This window comes from Ascaphus truei, chromosome 6, assembly GCF_040206685.1.
Source record: "Ascaphus truei isolate aAscTru1 chromosome 6, aAscTru1.hap1, whole genome shotgun sequence".
NCBI classification, from domain to species: Eukaryota; Metazoa; Chordata; class Amphibia; order Anura; family Ascaphidae; genus Ascaphus; species Ascaphus truei.
This window is the reverse complement of record NC_134488.1, coordinates 85,568,192-85,592,182: the sequence shown is the minus strand read 5'-3', so window position 1 is coordinate 85,592,182 and position 23,991 is coordinate 85,568,192. Positions and strand designations below refer to the sequence as shown.

General features: G+C 41.6%; 1 protein-coding gene across 1 annotated transcript; it reads right to left on the bottom strand.

The window, feature by feature from the left end:
- Positions 1–206: 206 nt before the first annotated feature.
- Positions 207–23,764, bottom strand: LOC142496505 (taste receptor type 1 member 1-like). Its single transcript, XM_075603180.1, has 6 exons — positions 23,573–23,764; positions 15,676–15,979; positions 13,008–13,748; positions 5,002–5,211; positions 2,386–2,506; positions 207–1,987 (listed from the first exon to the last, which is right to left on the bottom strand). Exons 1-6 carry the CDS (start codon positions 23,761–23,763, stop codon positions 1,056–1,058), a joined length of 2,499 nt encoding a protein of 832 aa, XP_075459295.1. The 5' UTR covers position 23,764; the 3' UTR covers positions 207–1,055.
- Between the last annotated feature and the right edge of the window lie 227 nt (positions 23,765–23,991).

Genomic DNA, 23,991 nt, shown 5'->3' with positions numbered 1-23,991 from the left:
AATATGGCCGCCTATTTCAAAAGAGGATATTGTGTGGCTTCCTAAATGGTTGCTATAGCAACCCAAGGAAACTTAATACATTAAAAATCATTACAAAAAAATGCAGTAAGTATTATATAATACTACACAACTGATTTATTTATTTTTAAAACCACATTCAGTAGGATTTTGAATAATGCTGCTTTAAATATGCTACAAAGTCTAATTTGAATGGAGCAGATTCAAAGCCTTTTAAATAGTCATTTATCAAGTCACCCTTTTTGCAAAACAGTTACCAAACACAACAAACACCAGGTGTATCTAAGAAAAATAAATGCCATTGCTGTAGAACATATATTTTTTCTGTGATAAAATTAGTACATATTTTTTAAGTTGAAAGTTTACAGTACACTGGACAAACAAGCTTATGAGGTTTCAAAAACTCTATACAGGCATACCCCGGTTTAAGGACACTCACTTTAAGTACACTCGAGAGTAAGGACATATTTTTAATAGCCCCATACCCCTGTGTCCGTACGCTCGGCTGAGCAAGCAGGGCTTTAAAATGTAAAGGTCCCACGTTACATGGGCCAATAGGAAGCTTTACCGAAGATGTCACGGCTTCCTATTGGTCCGCAGGGAGCAAAATCTTTGAACCGCGGACATATTGTGCACCCTGGTAGCGGAGGAGAGTGGCTACCGGCACCTATTTCTGAGGTAAGTATTTCCGGAAGCTCAGGGGGTCCCCAAGGCTGAAATTATCGGGGTTCAGCTCCGGAGACCCCGTTTTTCAATTCTATATTTATATGGAAAAAAAAACACCAAAAAAATTTGCTATGACTGATTGCTCCTGTAAAAGGAATTACTATCTATCACAAATCTATCTCTTATATTTTTGAATTAACTGCCACAGGGAGAATTAGATACATTACCCTCTGATTTGTAAACATAGTAGTCTAATAGTTCATCTTAAAAGCACATGTAATTTTAGTTTGAACATAGACTTTGTTACATTTTTATACAAAGAGTCATGTTAAATTAGAATATTAGTAAACCTGTTGGCATTTGATGTTACCCTACTGCACAGATTGTTTCTTTGTGTAGTTTTGGATTGCGGTTTGGAAATGCTTTGTGGTGTTTAACTCTTGTCTAAAAAGAATGATGTAACATTTAGGAGTAAAATAGCCACTAAGAATACCAAATATACTGGCCAGTACAGAAGTAACATTCACCGCTGCAATATATTTCCCTTTGTAGATTATGTAGGTTGTGAAAAAAGCAATCCAGGAGAAAAAGTAGACCAGTAAACTGAATGATATACATTTCGCTTCATTATAATTCTCTGGTAAATCTTTTCCCATATAGCAGAAAATGAAGCAAAACATACTGAGCATCCCAATGTAAACTATTTCAGTGATAGATCCTATGGAGTTAGTCTCAGAACATTCGAAAATGATCTGGTCCTCAAATATGGAATAATTTTCAATTGCTTCAGGAGGCTTTACAGCAATCCAAATGGTGGAAATTAAGATCTGTGCAGCAGAACTTACAATGATAAAATTATTATGTCCATTCTTTTTCACCCAAATGTTATACATTTTAGGCATATGAGTGGCCATTTTGAAAATACACACAATTTGAAAAGAATGAACAACAATGCATGATAAGCAAACAGTGAAACTTACTGCAAAGAGAGGCTGTCTTATCATACATGTAACTTTATGAGGTTTTCCAAAATAACAATATAATGTGCAACAAGAACATGCTAAAGACATTAACATCACTAAACACATCTTTCCACCGGCAGATTTAACAACTGGCGTGTTTAAATTCAATGTAAAGACCACAGCAATGGCTATGGTTATTATAAGCAGTAATGTTATTATAACCAGAAGAACAACTGAGACTGGATCAGTCCAGGAAAGATATTCTAAGGTTCTGTTGTGACACATTTCACTCCTGGGTGGAGACCACTGCTTAAGTCCACATTGCTGACATGCATACAGATCTGCACAAGGAAAATAATAAGCTTTAATTTTTTTGCAAATCAAGTGTACAGTATTTAGTCACTTAAGAGTAATAAACTTTGATGGTGCAGCATTTCAGAAATGAATGAAGACATCCTTAAAAATACTGTAGGCAAAGTTAAACCTCAAAGGATAAACCAACAGAGAAACCATTTTTGAGGTTTATTACAATAACGATTTTGAAATATTTAATTTGAAACTTACAGAACATATTAGTTTAGCTGTTTGTACATATGCCACCATATTAGAAGTAGATTTGAAATGATGTTTTACAAATGTTGTATTTCCTATTTTTAGCATATTCCATTTTGAGAAAACTGCAGAATGTTCTTACATTTAAACAAATATTTTTTTCTGATCAAAATAGGATAGGACTTACCACTTGTATTAAGAAAGCTCATTTTTGGGCAAGATATACATTGGAAACAGCATCCATGAGGGCCCGTTTGCACCCGTCTCTCTCCCTTCCCACATTCTTTAGAACAAATGGATACAGGAACCTGCATTTAATAAAAGCTTAAAATGTAAATGACGTAGGATCCGTATAACAGAAGGAATCTATGTTGCTGCCAGGTTGGTTAGTACATTGATAATATGTGTATTGCTGAAAGAGCTTCCTTGGTTACAGGAACAAGCAGTGGCATTCGTGTTCCATAAAACATAAAGTGGCACTGGATTTTAAATACAGGTCACTTGATATGAAGTAGTTGTGCTTTCTGTATAGGGTATGCAATTGAGCTGATGACATACTGGAAACGGAAAAGTATGACCTCATTTACAAGAGTAAATGATAAGCAAAAACAAATTAACTACTAGAAAAGGTATACAAAAGGATCAATGATTCTGCTAATGGAAGTACAACTGGTTCTCACCTAGTGGTTGATATAATATTTATAAATATTTTTAAAATATTTTTTAATTTGCTATATATACTGTATACCGTATTGGCCTGAATATAGTGCTATGGTTTTTTCCTAAAAATGTCCTTCCGAAAACTGTACTCGTATTACATGCTCAGCCCAACACCTTTTATTTTTCATGTAGAACACCTTCAAAACTTTAGGGTCGTATTATGTGCGAGGCCGTACTATATTCAGGCCAATACGGTATATATTTCTACTGATCTGTAAGCTAGTTTGCACCTATACACATTCCACATACTCCTCTTACACTGAGGGGACATGGACCTTCTATCTAATCACTGGTGGAGCAACTTGTGCTATGTTTTGTACCAAGAATTTAGGATAAAATAAATGTGTCTTATATTTTGAGTTTTTGGACTTTTTAGGGTATTATTTTTCGTCTGTTGGATGGAAGACATTGTAGCACAGGAGTGGGCAACTCCAGTCCCTAAGGGCCACCAACAGGTCAGGTTTTCATAACATACCTGCTTCAGCACAGGTGGCTCAATCAGTGGCTCAGTCGAAGAGCATCGCAGTATATAACATTGCATGATACCAGTTATCTACTCTGTGTGTACATGATCTTCCTTGTGTATATGTTTAATAATAGTGATCTCCACTGGAGTTAAAGTAGTAGAGGCAGGAGGGCCGGAAAAGATAAGCAGACTGGAGTAATATCCATCATCCATCATCCATCAGCCTTGGCCTTCTAAAAAATTTTTAATCAAATTTAGAACATTTGCTTCTTGAGAAAATATAATGCCTTTGACAAAACGTTTGCCAACATATCCAAAAACTAATTTCAGATGCTACAGCATTCACCAACACTGATCAAATAATCCACAGTTCAGAATAACAAAAAAGCAGCACATCCAATAGGTAATTGTATAAATACCGTTTATATTACTAATGTTTTGGCACACCTTGATAAAGGTTTCAGTTTGGGATCATAGCAGTAGTCGTATAAACAATGTATGCAATATCCCATTTGGTATGCTGCTTTTCTTTTGTCAATCATACAGTTTTGATTCAGGGATGATAGTGTGCAATCGGAGGTTTCCAGACAGCCTCATATATAGCTTTACAGGGAATGAGGTCCATAGATTTAGACATAAAATAATGCATTGGCAAACGAAGGTTACTGTATATCAGGTTTGAGAAGAACATACTGTAGTGCCGACGGTTATTCTAACACAAACCAGTGGCAATCGCCAGAAAGACCCAGGAACATGCTGGGTACATGCTGGGTCTAGTTTTAAGGCAAGTTTAAGGCATTTCTGCATTGACTAATGGCCCATCAGATTAACAGCGGGGTCCCTGACAGTCCCATTCAAACTGAATGGGGCTGCCTGGGACCCCTGCTGTGTTAATCTGATGGGTCATTAGTCAATGCAGAAATGTCTTAAACTTGCCTTAAACTAGCCAGGTTACACCCAGCATGTAACCGGGCTAGTTTAAGGCAAGCTATAGAATACTCGTTGTCTCGTCTGTATGTGAGGGCATTGAACAGCCATTTAAAACTGATCCAGTTGCATCAGATGTCTCCAAACCTGTCCTCAAGAGCCGCACACAGGCCGGCTTTTATGGATATCCCTGTTTCAGCACAGGTGGCTCAATCAGTGGCTCAATCAGTGCCTCAGTGCTTAACTGAGCTACTGATTGAGCCACCTGTGCTGAAACAGGGATATCCATAAAAGCCGGCCTGTGTGCGGCTCTTGAGGACAGGTTTGGAGACCCCTGAGTTACATAATCAGATTTGGTAAATTGGACAATAATACAAATTGCAATACCAAGGAGGTATAGGTGAAGAATACCCACGTTATAGTCATATTGGCAAAACAGATGGCTGCCTTTATAATAATTATTAATGGTAGATAAGTACTCTTAACATATTTAATTTTTCATAATAAAATCAGTATTTCATTTTTATAATGATAAAAATTAAATACTAAATAATGACCAATTGCAGTAGAAACATAATACCAGATGCCTGTAATATTTTAATATGTGATATTGTAGAGGAATGGTAAAAACAGCAGTCTAATCGTCTAATCAGTGAAGACTGGAAATACTTAAAAGCTGAGCTGACTTACCGCATTATCATTTGTGTGCCAATCGAGATTTTTTGCCAACTCTAGTCTTCTTGGGTGTTGACTGAATGATCCAATTATATTGAACGATGGATTGTCCCCATTCCAGTCCCACAATACTATGTCATAACCAGTTGCAGGATCTCCATTGTCATCAAAATATATTGACTGGTTGTAAAGGCTGAAATTGACCATCTTCACTTGTTGTAGAAGCTGCACAAATGCACATATGGAACATACTGTACAGAAGGTGAGGATTCAGACAAAACTGAAAGAATGGAGTGGCTACTGAATGTTAATGTGTCTTAGAAGCTAATTTAGCATTCTCTAAGTGACTGATCGCACCGCGATTGGCGTAAGCTGAAATTTAAGACCATGGCAATTTGCGGCCCATCTCAGGGTCTCATTCTAGTAGCTTCGAAGAGTTTGCTGCTATCTCGCAAGGTTTGGCATGTGCCCGCTGAACGGGTTGTCATTTGTGTTATCATGGTATTCAGAAAGAATCTGAAACCCTCTCACACCGTGAGGTAGGAAAATGCCAAAACCGTACGGCTTAGAAGCAAAATAATCTCAGTTTTTTGCAAGTTCTCCCCCTGCGATTTTCTTGCAATCTGAGCTGCATAGGGAGAACCGTCTCTCCCTGCACAGATCTCATAGGCGATCACAGTGTTTTTATTAAAATTTTAATACTAGTGTGCGTGAGCAGGGGGTCTGCGGAGCAGAACCGCATTTATTTCAGGTCCAGGGACCCCCTGATTCCCAAGTTACAGGCTCCAGTACGGGGTATCTCCTATGCGTTTAAATGTCCCGGTCACGTGACGTGGGAGATTTAAATTGCATGGGTACCGGCACCACATAACAGGGCCTGTAACTAGAGAAGCACGGGGGTCCCCGGACCTGAAATCAATGCGGTTCAGCTCCGGAGACCCCCTGCTTACGCACACTAGTATACAAATTTATGAATAGCCTGTTTATTAGGGGCAGAAGAGGTGGATGAAGGTGGTAGGCCTGCCGGGAAGGTTGCGGGACGAGTTAACCCTTCACTACTATAGCAGTGGGAACCGCTGTGGTAATGAAGGGGTTAACCACTCCCGCTACCCACCTGGTCAGCCTAACCACCCACCCTTAGGGCAACTAGTCCCTTCACCCTATCCCTCTAACCCCAACAAACATTAAAAAACACAACAACCCTAATACTCACCTCCTCTACCCCCAACAACCCCCCAACACATACAGTACAGTAATGGGGAAAGTTACTATTATCCTGATCTGGATAATAATGCATTTGTCCATTCAAAATAAAACATTATCCAGCCAGCATAAAGTACATAAAACTTCTACTTACCCCTGCCAGGATTAAGGCCATCCTCGTCTTCCACCCTGACCTTGTCCTCCATTGACGGGAACACAACAATAAAAAATACAATCTAATGGCCCCTAACCCCTTAATCACCTTAGCGGTTAGTAAATGCTAAAGTAATTAAGGGGTTAACCCACTTCCCCCACTACTCACCCGGGCGGCCTAACCACCTACACTGGGGCAACTATCCCCACCCTGTACCCATTGATTGGCACAGTGGTACATAATGCCCATATAATATGGGCATGATAAGCCACAATAGCAGTCAATGGGCAACTTAAAAAAAAAACAACAGCCCCTAAACAACACAACAATAACAAAACCCAAGCGCCTAAACAACACAACAATTAAAAAAAACAGGAACCTGACGAAGCATCACTGCGAAACGCGTAGTTCCCTGCCGGAGCCCATTACCTGAAGGACCCAGCCAGCCTGTTGACATCCGGTAAGCCCTCCCCTTCCGGTTCCCGCCATCGGACGCGGTCACGGGGGATACACCGGTCGGAGGAGCGCCATCGGACGATCAGGCTGCAGCTGGGCTATTGCCAAAGCTGTATTGTAAGTGTTTTTATTCTTTCTGCTGTATATTACTTAATAAACTCACCTTAACCCACTCACCGGTCTCGGCCCTTTTTTCTTTGAATCGGGCACCCGGGAGAGAAGCCACTTACATACCACCTCCATAAGGAGGAGTAGGCAGTCACCCCTACACCAGAAAACTCCGTTCTACTTCATTTACCAGCACCACATACCACCTCCAGCAGAAGGAGGCGGAATCCATTGCTTCTGGCAAACACTCAAATATAACGATTACTGCCAAACAAGCATCACCACTTTTGCCAGACAGCAGGCTGTTTTTTACTGTTTTTTACTGCACAAGCAGCATCACTTTTCCTGTTTGGCAGCAGGCTGCACACAAGCGCGCCAATCACCGGCCCCCACAGTCCCTTTATATTTTCTATGTCCCATTCCTCACACCACCACCAACCACAGAAACCTTTTTTATCCTTTGAAGTATTTTTACTTAGACATCTGCATCCAAGCCCCAATTCAGTCTTTTAACAAAGTGTTTTAAAAGATTTTTTATCCAAGCATTTTTTATTCATTTTTTATTAAACAACCACATTATATTACTGGTTAAATGTTTTGTATGGCTTGACACTAATCACGTGTCCCTCATTTTCTCTTTTCATCCTGTGAGCGAAAAACCCGTGCGCTGACCAATCCACCGATTCTACAATTAAAAAAAACAATCACCTAAACAGCACAACAATAAAAGAAATCAAATGCCTCAACAACAGAACGATAAATTAAATCAAATGCCTAAATAACACAACAATTAAAGAAATCAAATGCCTAAACAATTAAAAAATGTAATAAAAACAAGCCTTAGAAACACATAACAATTAACTCAATAAAAGAAACACAAATACAAAACAAATAATTAAAAACAAACATTTGTCTAAAAATGCATTGCCTGTCCCTGTATTTATTTCTACCCGAAATGGGCATAGATAAATACATCGGCAGTCAATGGGCAAGCAAAAAAAATAAAAATTAAAAAATACAATAAAATAACCTGAAAAAATAAAATTACATACATTTAATGTTTTTCTTGCCTTTAGATGTCTTCACCCTCCGATTCCCAATGTATCAGGAAACTCGATCCATAACGCCATCCTCAGTGATCCTCCGTGATCCTCAGCATCAGGTAAAATTTTCTTTCTTCAATCTTCTTTACTTGTAATCCATAGAAATCCATAGGTAGATGTTGTCTTGTCGTCTTAAGCTAAAATGAGTCAGGACAGGCCTTATATAAGACCTATGATATCACATTTTAGGGTCAGATGGTACAGCTCCAATCCGATTGGATGCTGTACCATTTTGTTTTTAAGAATATGACATCATCTTTAAGGGCAATGGCACATCCATTTAGAAAAGGGCTGCCATTGCATGGTACAGGAACCAAAGGGATTGTGAGATACCACTTGGTACACTCACAATCCCTTAGGTTCTTGTACCATGTGATGGCAGCCTTTTTTTTTCATTTAAAGGATGTGACATCATCCTTAAAGATGATGTCACATTCTTTAAAAAAAAATGGAACATGTCACATGGTACTTCAACCAATCGGATTGTCACCAAAGGACATCCCTTGGAGATGTCACATCCTTAAAAAAAAAAAAGCCTGTCACATGGTACAGCTCCAATCCGATTGCATGCTGTACTTTCTGACCATAAAATGTGACGTCACAGTCCTTATATAAGACCTGTCCAATTTCATTTTAGCTTATTGAGACGACGAGACAACATCTACCTATGGATTTCGAAGGATTGCAAGTAAAGAAGAATGAAGAAAGAAGATTTTACCTGATGCTGAAGATTGCGGAGGATCGCTGAGGATGGCGTCACAGATCGAGAGTTTTCTAATACATCGGGAATCGGAGGGTGAAGACATCTAAAGGTAAGAAAAACATTGAATGTATGTCATTTTAATTTTTCAGGTTTTTTATTGTATTTTTTAATTTAAATTTTTTTGCTTGCGCATTGACTGCCAATGTATTTATCTATGCCCATTATAGATAAATACAGTGTCAGGCAATGCATTTTTAGGCAAATGTTTGTTTTTAATTAATTGTTATCTTTTGTATTTGTGTTTCTTGTTTTGAGTTAATTGTTATGTATTTCTAGGGCTTGTTTTTATAAAAAAAATGGCTTGTTTAGGTGTTTGATTTCTTTAATTGTTGTGTTGTTTAGGCATTTGATTCCTTTATTGTTGTGTTGTTTAGACATTTGATTTATTTTATTATTGTGATTGGTTTCTTTCATTGTTGTGTTGTTTAGGTGCTTGGGTTTTGTTATTGTTGTGTTGATTAGGTGCTGATGGTTTTTTTTAGGTTGCCAATTGACGGCTATAGTGGCTTATCATGCCCATATTATATGGGCATGATGTACCACTGTGCCTATCAATGGGTAGAGGGTGGGGATAGTTGCCCCAGTGTGGGTGGTTAGGCTGCTCGGGTAGCAGGGGAGGGGGATTAACCCCTTAATTACTGGTGATTAAAGGGTTAGGGGCCATTAGATTGTGTTTTTTATTGTTGTGTTCCTGCCAACAGAGGATAAGGATGGGGAGGAAGAGGCGGATGGCCCTCATCCTGGCAGCAGTAAGTAGAAGTTTTATTTGCTTTATGCTGGTTGGATAATATTTTATTTTGAATGGGCAAATGCACTATTATCCATATCTGGATAACAGTAATTTTGTCCATTATTGCACTGTAATGTTATGGTTGTTGGGGATAGAAGGAGTGCCCATTCATTCCCATTGGGGTTATCTTTGCTCTCATTGAGGGCATAGGTAACCACACTGGCAATGAATGGGTGTATTGGCTAGTATTGTGTTGTAATGTTTATTGTGGGTAGCGGGCCTGGGTGAAGGTGGCATTTGGCCTGCAGTGGGTGTTTATGCCTACCGGGTGGGTAGCGGGAGGGGTTCATTCCTTCATTACCTTAGCGGTATTAACCACTAAGGTAATGAAGGGGTTAACTCCTCCCGCAACCCCCCCTGCAAGGCCTGAACACCCACCATGGGGAAAATACCACCTTCACCCACCCCCGCTACCCACAATATACTGAGAACGGGTAGTTAACCCCTTCATTGCCTTAGCAGTTAGCGGCTAAGGTACTGAAGTTGCCTGTAAATGTATTTTTATTGCATCGGTTGGAAGCTGGGGGTCTCCGGAGCTGATATTAATGCGTATCAGTTCCGGAGACCCCTGGCATCAATCCGATGCAGGAAAATGCATTTTTTATTCTAAATCTTGCTCTCAGATCCCATCTTGCCATCCTTGGCAATCTGGGATAAACTCACAATTCCAGAGCTCATTGGAATAAGCTCATTGGAGCTACAAAATAGCGTGATTTCAGAAAAAATGCGAGTTGGAGCTGTTTTGCAGCTCCCGCTCGGCGAGTTTGGGCAGGAGTGAGAAATTGCAACAAAATGCCTTCCCCGTACGTTTTGGCCAACTCATCAATGCTTTCTTAATAGCAACCTTGCAAAATGTTGTGAGAACTGCTCAAAAAATCCTCGATGAGTTGGTTATCGAAGCTGCTAGAATAGCCCCCTCAGTGTGATCCGACCCTTTGGAGAATAGTAATTGAGATCTTTAATATTAGTAGCAAGACTGATGTAAAACTGTTTAAAAACTGCATAAAATACATAAATGTGTTTTATTTCTAAATTGAATAAATTAGGTTCTAGGTTATCCCTGGTTTGCACAAGTGTTGAAGCTGGGAAATTGATAATAAATAGCCCCAAACATAGTTTAAAAAATGTTTTGGAGAAGATGAAAGAATTGAGTGTTGTGTGTTCTGAGCTACAAAACGATCTACTGTAAATAAAAATAAATAAATACATATTCAAGCATTTTTGTGAAACCTATGTTGTATGTTTTCTTCTTATTTGATGTATAAAGTTATCTTGACCTAGAGGAATAAAGATCCCAAGAAGGATGTTGGTGGAGGGATAGATGATCTTTGCAATTCACTTTGAATACTATACTGAGACCAGTAGAGTGTTTCAATGGGGCTGATGATCTCTAATATGTATTGACATTATCAGATCGTCTGAAAGGGAAATATGTCTAAATGGAGGTGACACAAAGATCTACAACAATATTGGCATTTCAGGGGAGGCATAACAATTCGTAATGATCTAGAAAGACTAGAAGATTGGAAACTACAGTTACTTTTTAACAAATGCAAAGTTAGCTCTTGGCCCAAAAAACCATTTGAACAAAACACATGATGACACAATACTGTCGACCATCATGATAAACAAAGCAGCAAGGCTATATAGGGAAAGGTATTAGCATCTAAAAAGTTAGGTAGCAACTTTATAGATCATTAACCTAACATAGCATTGTGACGATAGGGGAAGCTGGCATCACAAAATAAAGGTGTAGCCCAGCTAGCTACACCTAAAACCGAGTAAACTGTCTGTCTCAGTAATGTATATTTCAGCCAGATGTATTTAATGTCTAGGGAGGGAATGTAAACTAACTTGTGTATAAATACAGTATAATGTATTCAAAGCACTTTAATCCCTGTCGTAGCAATTCCCCCAGTTTAGTGAACCAGCATTGTTCAGTGAATTTGGGTGTCAGCCCTGTAATGTGTAAATTGTGTTATGTGACTGAAAGTATCATTTCTATGGGAGGAGACTCAGTAATTCACATAGCTGAGCTGTTCCATAGAAATGATATGATCAGGACAAAGGTGGGGGACGGCTGAGGTGCCAAGACTTATTGTGAGTGGTGAAAGGCAGCTGATCAGATCTGGGAATAGGGCTCTCAGTGAAGTAGAGCCCATTGTATTCCACAGACTCTGAAGCGCCTACCCAGAGGGAGGTAGAGGACTGGCTAATAGAATCAGTTGCCAGGTCTCAGCCCCGCAGGTGCTGTTTCTGTGAGCCAGTTTGAATTCCGCGCTCTCCAAGCAGTCTCGTGCTCACGGGGCAGTCTTGAGTACATAAACCCGCCCCCCTCCTCTGATAGGCGCAGCCAGACGAGCCTCCGTTGAGCCCTCTACCGGTTCGCGGTAGTGATTGGCTGCCGTGCTGGCTAAATGTTTTAGATAGCTCAGGGGAGCTATGTAAGGAGCTGGGCATCACAGCAGTTCAGATTCATCTATGGAAACAAGCTAGTGGGATGCTGAGAGAGATCCTACGTGCTTGACAGAGATACGGCTTGCGACAGTTTCATAGTTGCTATTGCGCAAATAGAATTTTGGATTCCTGGAGAAGAAGCGGACAGTGTAAACCTACTGAAACAGGTCCCTGCACCCAGTCGAGACTAGAGTCTTCCCCCAGGTCCCCAGTGTGGCGAGAGTATGTCATATTGCGTATTTTGTGTATATGTTGGTTCTGCCAGAATAAACCCTGTTTATTCAATTACTTTGTCCTGTGCTTGGTGAAAGTGAACACGAAAGGTTTTCGGTGTTACAAGTACTGGTCTCCCATCACAAGCATACTGTGTTGACTTCTGGAATCCATATCTCAAGGAGAAAATATAATAAATTAGATGCAAAGAGAACAACCGAGCAGATGCACATGCTCACCATAAAATATATCCAGAAAGACTAAACTATAAACCAAATGTTTTGTCTACAAAATGTGCAATTGAAATGTATCTTGATACATTTTACAACATCTTGTACATCATAGAAGAAAGGGAAAATAAAATACAAATATAGCAAAGGTGTCATAAAGGTAAATAACAGACGCATGTTTATGCTAAAAAGGGTCATGCTCTGGAGCTGAAGGGTGTTGGAATCGGGAGGAACATGTATATATTTACTTGAAGCGCCGTTGATTAATGTCTCTTAACAAAATGGTTGAAGCTAGTACAAGAAAGAAATTCAGTTGGGATAGGGATAAAGGTATTTTAAATAGCGAAAACGGCAGGGATCGAATGGGGTCGAAAACGTGGCTGGATGGGTGGACAGAAGAAATAGCTAAAGACAACTGCAGTGTATTATCTTAGTAAAGAAAGTGGCTTTGAACAGAAACAGTGCCAAACAGAAGCTCCTACAGCTGTAGGCTATAAGGTTGTCTGTTGATTGGATTTTGTTTGTGCTCCTGATAAATACTAACCTGCCAGGGATAAAAAGTATCCTCACTGCATTGTCCTGATTTGCAATGAAGCAGTTCATGCAAGCCATATGCAATGGCATATACTGCAGAATAAACATTGAAAGAAGCAGACACATCAAACTGGCTGGGAATGGACATGTTTTGCAGAGTAAATGTTTGACATTCTTGGCAGACTTGGTCACAGTTATATCTTTGCACGTTGTCTGCTTTAACAGAGCTGATATAAGCAGCCTCAAAGTCACTCAGTCTGTGTAAATTGATTTGTCCCACAGAGACCCCAAGTACAGAGCCAATTTTTTTTATGTTTGGGATGCTAGAGATCCGTGAGTCAACTGACCAGTCTTCACTGCCAATCCAAACATTGTCAGTGAGGTTTCCTTGAACAACTTCTTCAAAAAATATTCTAGCAAGGAAATAAGTGGAGAAAACCACGATAGCCTTGACTCTAGTTTGTATTATATTTCCCACCATTTGTCTGACTACTGTCCTGTCCATGTTGTATGGGATTATTCCCTGGTAAGCTACACATATTCCATTTTTAACTACCAGGGTATATAGACTTTGCAATCCATGTCTGCCATACACATTGTCACTTCCAATAATTGCAATCCAAGTCCAATTAAACTTCTGTAACAAATGCAGCATCACTTCTACTTGGAATTTGTCACTGGGAATGGTTCGGAGGAAAGAGGGATAGATCTGTTTGATGCTCAGCAGCTCATTTGTAGCTTCATAACTTATCTAAAGGGAAAAAAAGTCTATGTTATAGAAGACACTTTATCTATGGAGTGTCCATAAGTAGAACTAAAGTAAACCCATCATATAATCTACTGCAACCATTCCTCTGTCTACGCCCCTCATCTGCATTTCCAAATTCCAATACATCCAAAATGCTGCTGCCAGACTAATCTACCTCACTTTCCACTCCACTTCTGCTGCTTCACTATACAAATCCCAACACTGGCTTCTATATCCTCTAGAATTAAATGAAAATCTCTAGCTCCGATTTACAAGCTCTCAACCATGCCGCTCCCTTTACATCTCAGCCCTCATCCCCAAACATACACCTAAATGCCCTCTACGTCAAGTCCATGACATCCACCCCTCCTGCCTTCTTACCTCCTCTCACTCCCACCTATAAGGACCCCGTGTTGCCCCCTCTCTGTGGAATTTACTAACATATACCATCAGACTATCCCCCAGCTTTTAGACAATTAAAAACTTCCTGAAAGGGTTACCAATGAATCCTATCGGACATATCCTTAACATTACAACCCGCTCCAAGCCTATTGGGACCAGCTGTGCGACATCCCGAGGCATACTCAGTCTCATAATGAGCAGCCACTTGACATTTTGTTTCAACATTGCCCCTTATTCCCTCTAGACTATAAGCTCTCACCAGCATGGCTGACATTAAATTCTGCATCTGTTTTCTCTTGTTTGTCCTTATTGTTATGTCATTCTGTTTATGTAATATACATTACTTTGTACCCCCATTGTACCACACTGCGGAATATGTTGGTGCTTCACAATTAATCGATAATAATAATAATAATAATATAATCAACATTATGGTGATATTGTGTAAGTAAAGCTAAATTACTCTGACAAAGGAGTTCATAAAAAAAATGACATATATTATTAAACCCTCATATTACTGGTTGATTTCGCTATAAATGAGTTACTTAGTAGATTCAGGGAAACTCTTGCAAATATTTTGTTGCAAGCTGCTTACTAAACAAAAAGAGCTAACACAATGTAGTTAAGTACAGTATCACTCACCCAGGCCTCACCCCTGTCCACAGCTAAGAGAGGGAGGAGATAGAGTGTGAGGAGGGGAGGGGGAATTGAGTTTGAGATTAAGGGTATTGAGTGTGAAAGGAAGGGGAATTGAGTAAGAGAGTAGGAGGAATTGAGTGTGAGTGTTAGAGAGGAGGGGGACGAGGGAGAGAGTTAGAGAGGAGTGGGAAGAGTGAGAGCGTTAAAGAGGTGGGGAGAGTGAGTTAGACAGGAGAGTGAGTAAGTTAGAGAGGAGAGTGAGTTAGAGGAAGAGCAAAAGAGTAAAAGAGGAGGGTGGAAGTGTTAAAGAGAAGGGTGGTAGAGTTAGCGAGGAGAGAGTAAGGCCGCACGTATAGTGCCCGCGACGGCGACGCGACGGATGATATCACCCGTCACCGTCGCCACCCGCAAAAGTTGAATTTCGCTTTGCAGTGACGTCGCTAGCGACCTGGCCATTGATTGGTTCAGAGGCTGTCACATGTGGTGACAGCCTCTGAAAAATCAAATTTGACCGGCTACCAAAATTTTGGTCGCGACGTCGCTCCCGTCACGTTGCGCTTACTATAAGCGCTTGCGACGGCGACAATGCATTTATTTTGGAGCGGCATCACCGTCGCTGGCACTATAAGCGCAGCCTTAGAGAGGAGGGGGGATAGAATGACAAAGGGTTTTTCTTAAAAACATTTTGTAGGGGGCCCAACAATTGTAGTTACACCACTGGCCAGAAGGTACCATCCCGCACTGAAAGACACATGAATGGGCAGTAAAGTCTTTTCCAGTGCCGGAAAGTGTGCGTAAATATTGGCAAACAATTGATTTGATAAAGGGAGTTACCTCCTATGATCATTTTAATATTTTCTGGCAAAACACACACACAGATAATTCTTACCTGAGGTACAAGAAACATGCCTAATATGCTTGCAGTAGTAAAAGCAAAATTACTGCTATCTGGCCCAATTAAAGCAATTGCTTTAGTCTTGTACTCTGTAAAGTTGTTTTGCATCTTTATATAGGGCTCTGTGCACTGTAAGAGAACCCTCAATGTTCCATATACATTTGTAGACTCGGAGCAGGTATCAAACATCTCATATCCTAGGGTAACATTGGGAAGCAGAGTGCTGGAGTTGTTGATTTCCTCAATGCTGAACCGCATGGCTTGGAATAAGTGATATCCATGGGAATTGAAGATAGTACTGTAAATATAATTGCAGTGGTTAATTTGATGTTAACAGTTTGTATACAATTCAATAACATTCTTAAATGCTTATATTATTTTTTATTGTGGACGCTGAATTGTCAACTTTGTTGGTCTTTAATGCTGTTTTAAAAGTTGATTGTTAATTCCTATCCCTGTAATAGGATACATAGAGGTCCATATTAAAATGGCCAAGAAGCAAAAAGTGACACACTGAGTGCTCATTTGCATGTTATTATTTATTTACTTATTGTCTCTAAGAGATAATGGGGAAAGGTAGGTTTGTAGAACTATCTGAGACATGTGAATGTGTTCACAGGGGGTATTTTTATTTGCTATCCCTGTAATGTAATTCTGACTTTTGTATTTCAATTGTAATTTACACCTTTGAGAATCTCTTATACTCATAGTGCAACATGCCTTCCAAAAAAAATCTAAAAACCTACTTCTCAAATTCTTTCATAAATTTTACCTTTACTGTTAAACCTACCAAACATCCTAGTTTGTAGAAAAGCATGAACAGATAAAGAATAACTGCAGACAGTATACAATGCGTGCTAATATCACCCAAACTGTATTCTTTTCAACAGGCCCGCCAACAGGGGGGTCTGCCGGGGTTAGTGTCCTGGGCCCGCTGGCTGGGGAGGGCCCAACCGGCCGGCGCTTCACATTTCCCCCGACCTGTGGCCAGGCCCTGCTGTGGTCATGGCCGGGCCCTGGCCCTTAGCTGCCTGCATGACCTCTGTCCGACGGCGTCAACTGTCGGTGCGAGACCTTGCTCTGACGTCAGCGCGCCGGAAGTTTGGCCCAGCTTCTGGCAGTGGAAGCTTGGCGCCGTGGGACAGAGCTCATGCAGGCAGCGAAGAGCCGGGTCCGGCCATGACCGGCAGCAGAGCCGAGCAGAGCAGAGCAGAGCCACAGGTCTGGGGAAATGTGCAGAGGCGACCGGCCGCCCCCCCCCCCACAGTCAGCGGAACCCCGCCCTGACCCAAGGTAAGTGTGTATTTTTATATGTCTTTGGGGTATTTTTCTATGTATTGGGGGGCTTAGGGGTATTTTTCTATGTATAGGGGACTTGGGGTATTTTTCTATGTATTGGGGGCTTGGGGGTATTTTTCTATATATTGGGGGGCTTCTGGGAATTTTATATGTATTAGGATGTTTGGGGGTATTTTTATATGTATCGGGGCTTGGGGGTATTTTTATATGAATTGGGGGGCTTGGGGGTATTTTAATATGAATTGGGGGGCTTGGGGGTATTTTATATGTATTGGGGGGGTATTTTTATATGTATTGGGGGGCTTGGGGGTATTTTTATATGTATTGGGGCTTGGGGGTATTTTTATATGTATTGGGGACTTGGGGGTATTTTATTTTTATATGTATTGGGGGCTTGGAGGTATTTTGATATGTATTGGGGGCTTGGGGGTATTTATATATGTATGGGGGGTTTGGGGGAATTGTTATATGTATTATATATATGTATATGTGTGTGTATGTGTATGTGTGTGTGTGTGTGTGTGTGTGTGTGTGTGTGTGTGTGTGTGTATGGGGGGTTACATGGATTGTTTCTTTTTATATGTATTGGGTAGGTGGGTTTTTTGTATGCATTTGGTGGGGTGTGGGAGGTTGTATATATTTGGGGGATGGGGATTTTTGTTGTATGTACTTGGGAGTTGGAAGTTTTTTGCATTGGGGGGGTGGGACGTTTTTTTGGTATATATCTTGTGGGGGGCATTGTGTTAGGGGGGAGGGAATGAGTGAGTGTGGGGTAATTGTCGGAGGGAGAGGAGAGCGGGGGTGAGTGAGGAAAAGAGGGAGTAAGAGTGAGACGCAGGGGAGAGAAATACATGTGAGGCGGGAGAGTGAAAGGGGGTGAGACGGAAGGGAGAGAAATACATGGGAAGAGAGGGGCTCGTGAGGTGTGAAATGGGGGGGGGGGGGCTCGCAATACCGCCGACGCGGGGGGGCCTGCTTAAAATGCTTGTACTCTGCCCCACGATTTCTGTTGGTGGCCCTGCTTTTCAATAATCAAAGGTTCCAAATTTAGAGCAGCCTTCTTTTTCTCCAATATGTTGCTAACTCGTGTAAATCTTTGCCAGTTGAGCCTTTCAGAAATTTGCTAGCTTTAAATATGGTTTGTTTATAACTGCAGAAAATGTTTCCAGGAATACTTACAAGCCTCAAAACATCTGATGTAATCTCATATAGCGTTTTATCTCACACTACCTACATTATATTTGATTCAATCATTATATGGCGTTTTTTCCCACACTACTAACAGTAGACATAAAAACAATCAGAGAAGTCAGAGAAATAGCATAGCCACCGTTGAGGTGTATGCAGTGGCGGATTTCCCATTAAGCCCGTTAGGCCTGGGCCTAGAGCGGCAACAATTTGGGGCGGCAAAAATGTCCGCCCCGTATACATTTACCGCTCTCTCTGGCCTAACGGGCCTGATCGGAAGGTAATAAAATGTGGCGGCCGCCTTCTTGTTACCGCCCTTCTTCTTCTTAGCCGAAGCGTCAAATGACACCGCGGACGTCGCCAACGTGACATCACACAGCGTGCAACGTCACGTTGGTGACGTCTACGGCGACATTTGTCACTGCGGTTCAGAAGGAGAAGGGAGGCGGCAGCAAGGAGGCGGCCGCCACAGCTAAGTGCCTATGGATTTTAAAATCCGCCGCTGGGTGTATAGTACAGAATAAAAATGTTGGCATCATAATCTGGTCTACATCATTCTGTCCCAATTGTCTTTAATGCACATTCATGCTTGGAAGTGCTTGAATGTTCTTTATCGTTGCCTCTAAACTATGGATCTCCTCATACAGCAGCGTTCAGCAAACACTGGGGGAGTTTCACAAAAACCTCTTGTGGGTAATGCACCGAATAGAGTGTTATCTGCCATTAACCCTGCAACAGACCCTAGTTAATCACTCCCATTGTTTTGTACAGTATTTAAGGTAATTCTCCAGCAAATAAGTGCACAGACCTCTATCACTAAATCAAGACATCAGGCAATTTGGTACAGGCAGATTATTTTACATCATCGTGCTTGACTGAAAAGTTAATAAATGATGAACATATTTTTTAGGCAATCCTAATGCATTTCCCAATTTACATCATAGCGCGATTAGAAAATATTATGTTTGCTTTTAAACCCACTAAATTAACCAATCAATTAATAACTAACAATATTAGTAATTTAAAAAGAGTAGTTACAACAATGTATTCAAAAGCAATAATACTCAATAGCTCTAGATAAACAAATTACTCTTAGGGGTCAAATTTGAATGCAATAAGAACTAAATGAAGGTTCAAGGTTAGTTAAATATATAATGTTGTTTAAAAATATATTTAAATGAAAATCTAAGCAGGCACCAAATCAATTTAAAAAAAGCGAGAGAAAACTAAATACACAGTAAACAAAAATATTATAATCCTGCATCGTGCCAATGTGCCAATAATCCTGCAATGTGCCAATAATCCTGCAATGTGCCAATAATTAAATTACATATCTTAACAAAATGATTAGTTGGATATAAACAAAAGTATGGTCGCTTTTACACAATATAACCGATTTGCACCTCTAATATCCTCTGATGTAATGGCTACTACCAGGGCTGCCGACAGGGCAGGAGAGCCGAGAGAGGCGTTCTGGGCCCGGTGGATGCAAGCCAGAGGTCGGGCCCAACTGCCGGTCCTCTCACCACTGAGCCCCAGCTTCGGGCCTCCCTCACTCTGTCTCATGCCGAGCTTGTGATACTGGCATGCGCCGGTCCTCTCTGACATCAACGCGCACCAGAAGAAAGCTGGGATAAGCTTCCGGCATGCACCATCATGAGTGGGAGCACCACGTCAGCAGTCACGCACCAGCAGCTTGACATGGGACAGAGTGAAAGAGGCCCACAGCTGGGGGAGAGCAAGGGCTTTTATATGTAATTGGGGGAGGGGTGGAGGCTTCTTTTATATGTATTTGGGGGTGGGGGGCTTCTTTTATATATATTGGGGGGGGGGCTTCTTTTATATGTATTGGGGGGGGCTTCTTTTATATTTATTGGGGTATGGGAGTTCTTTTATATGTATTTTGGGGGTTCTTTTATATGTATTTGGGGAGGTGGGGGTTCTTTTATGTAGCCAGGTTCCCTTTTGTGTAGCGACCCCCCTCCTCTTACTTCCGCTGCCGGGGGTCACTCGATAGACCCGCCAGCACTTCTGGAGGGTGGGGGCCGAGCAGGGAGCACTCCGGTGCTCCGGAGGTCCTTGGCGGCTCCCGAGCAGGGCACCGCCATGTTGCGCAACTTCACGCATGTGCAGTGAGTCCCCGCATGCGGCGGCCAGCCAGGGACATTGCGCATGCGCAGATAGACCGCGCGAACGCTGGCCAATAGGAATAGGGCTCTGGATAAGGGACTACATATCCCATGAGCCTAGGAGCACCCCACATGACTCCAGGGAGCCAATAGGGCCACAGCATCTCCCTGCAAGGGAGAATTGATACATTTCGCGGGCTTGCAGCCCGTTTGGCAGTTGGTAACCGGAGCAGCTAGGGGAAGGAGATAGGGTGCAGGAGTCAGTGACTCCCTGCACTAGGCCAGCAGCCCCCTAGGCCCCAGATAGCCCTGAGTCATCAGTAGCAGAGTGTTGTAGGGACAGGCCCCAGGTTAGGGACCCTGCCCCATTTATTATCCGGAGAAAGTTAGGGACACAGCGGACGCTGCATTTCCATTCAGAGGTTTGGGCTCAGACCTCCGCTGCGGCTGCAGCAGCCATCCGGGTGGGATCGCCCCGGACGGTAGTTCCTGTGTTTGTTAGCCTCCGGATCCTTTGTGAAGCTCCTTGGCAGGCCCGGGCACTGGAGTGCTCAGCAGGTAACCATCGTCAAGTGCACCAACGATCCTATATTATTATTATAAGACATAGTGGCTGCGCAGTCACACATATTTATCTCACCTGCTGGTGGAGGACATATTGTGTGGGGTTACTGGACACGGGGTGGGATCAGCCGGTGAAAGGGGGATAGCGTCCTGCGAGACGCAGAAGTTACGGTCTCCTCTAGGGAGGGACACCTGTTGATGTTATATGCAAAAGTATGTTCCTATGCTCACAAGTAAAGTTATTGGTTGTTTACATGCTGTTGTGTGATATCTATATATTGTCCTGCGAGGATCACTCCCCCTCTGGTGGGAGCCATCACAGGTGGAGGCGCTGCACCGAGTACGAGGTTACTCCTATCATTATTATACGTGCCCCCGGCTCCCCGTGGCGGAGGCTTAGGCCCCCTGTGAGCCTAACAGGTAAAGCACCACACCTGGTAACATTAGGTTCCCCGCACACATATACCATATGCTCTTGGGTGGGGGGATACCCGTTACATTTATATGTATTGGGGGGCTTATTTTATATGTATGTAAACCCCTGTGTCTGCAATAAGCACAGGACATGGCCCCTTTAAGAATTACATTCCACTGGATCATGTGACTTTGCTTAGCCAGTGTAAAGACCGTTGGTGTCAGTTGGAAAGGGATTGCTGAGGGGACTGGTGGGGCATTTTGTTTTGATATGGTGAGGCTGCTGCTGAACACTCTGCAAGGGCCTGACCGATCCATGGATTGAGGAGACGGGTGGATTTTTCTGGCTAGTACAAAGTACAGTGACACCTCCGGGAGCACTGCAACAGCTAAGAGGAGAAATTTCAGGATTTAACAGCCAGAGGAAAGAAAGAGACCCCCCTGCATTGGAACACAGATTATGTTTTCAAATTAACTGTAAGAAGCAGCAGACTGAATCTGTTTGAATCCAGAGCTCCAACGAAAGGTTATTGTACAAATACCCTGTCTGATCAACAGGGTATGTGAACTAATATGTAGTGACTGTAAAATATATAAAAACCGAGGCGCAACATTAGTGATTTGTTTTAGTAGGATTGCAGAAATACTGTGCGGTTATGTGGTAGCCCTGTGTATGTATCCCTGTTTAAAATGATAGATAAAGTAATATAAAGTTTGTTATAATTCCTTACAGTTTTGTTGTGTCTAATTACTCCTGCTTCTCACTCTGTGTACCACCCACTATAAGAGTTAAACCCAAAGTTACAGGACTCAGGCCCCCACCTCAGTGACAGGTTCTATAGTCTGAGGTAAAGTAAAGAGGGGTTACATTGGAGGCGCTGCTGAAATTTTCACCATAAGGGGAACACAAGCACATAGATATCTACTGATACTGTCCATTAAAAAAGGGACAATGGCCATTTTGTGTAGTGCACAAGGTTTTTAGGGGGGGGGGGGTTCTTTTATATGTATTTGAGGGGGTGACGAGCTTTTTTTATATGTATTTGGGTAGTGTTTTTTAATATGAGAGAACCAAGGTTCCAGCTCTTGTGATGTACTTAGAATAGCATGAGGGCTGGTTTGGTATTACACAGGGCTCTGTGCAGGGGCTTTCATGGGGCCTCTTACCTAGTCTGGCTCAGTATCGCCTCCTCAGACATCGTGGCGTCATGACGTTGTGATGTCACGTGATGTCATGACGTCATGTGGCGTCACAACGTCATGACAACATGATGCCATTTGACGTCGCGTGCTATGCTGTCAGGACACCGTAGGAGGAGATGCCAGGAGATGCTGCCGTACCAGGTAAGAGATACTTGCAGAGGTCCCACACTCTTCCCCGATAATCATTTTAATTGTTGTGGGGAAGAGCGCAGGGCATCTGTAACCTTGGGACTCAGTGCAGCGGTAGCAATGGAATCACCATCACAAGAGTTACACAAGGACAAGGGATCACAGCATAAAAAGATGTTCACAATTGTTCAATGTTTTAATAAAGCATTATGTTTTAAGCTGTGTCAATTCATCCAATGTTTGGCAGAAAGACTGGTACTCATCTTTGCTGGAGATACCTAGATATTTACCACAAATTGAATTGATTTTATCAGCAGCGGCTTGTAATTAATGGAAAACTGAATCGGAAAAAAATACACAGTTAAATGAATTATTCCTGGAAATGTTTTAAAGCTGTAACTGACAAGTGACATTTGTTCCATGCTACAATTTTTATTTCTGAAATCACTGTCCAAATAAAGCATTCCAACCGTCTCAGAAGCAAAGTCATTCACCTGCTTCAAATAAATTAATATATACATACAAATGTACTTATTTATTCTACTGACCATGTACTACAACCTTAAGGCACTTACATTTAATTATATTGTCTATTTAATTCTTCCAACATATAAACTACATTACAAGTTCTTAAGGGCAGGAATTAATTTATCCCAATGCCTGTCTGAATGCTAATCCTGTAAAGTGGTGTTTACATTGTTTGCACCGTAAAAATAGCAGGTGTAAGACACAAAGAACAAGTAACATGTTTTCCAATTAGCAGCAGATAACAATGGCAAACACTATGTAAGGACACAGGCACCATATTTATAGTATCTATATACCGTATAAGGTGGAATAACACATTGTACAATATTTTACATTGTTAGCACATATCTCCTGTAAACAGATGCCCCTTCTAAATGACCATATATTATAGCAAATATACCTGTTGCCTTGTCTTCCCAAATGTAAATTCCCCTTACCTTTGGCAGATGTCAATCTCTGGTCTGGATTTCGCAGACACTTCTCCCTCGTGCAATGTGAATAATCCGGCAATAATGTAATCTCCTGGGTTACTAAACTCGGTGCTAAACTTCATTTCCGGGCAACCCAAAGTGAGATACATTTGAAGAAAGAAATACAAATAGGAAATTGATTTATTTAAAAGGAGCATGATGTCCTTCAAGAAGGTCTGGCTGTCATATCTATGTGAATGGCGTGTCAGTACAAAACAAGGAAGCTCTTTTGGTAAAGATTTGGTCCACTGTCTATTAATAGAAACGTTTGTATTGACTTACTAGAGATGATGCTCGTGAGCAAATATACAGTATATATAATGGTCCTCCCACAAAATCAGCATAGTGTATTTGTATATGCGTATCCCCCTTGACTGTTGTAGCCA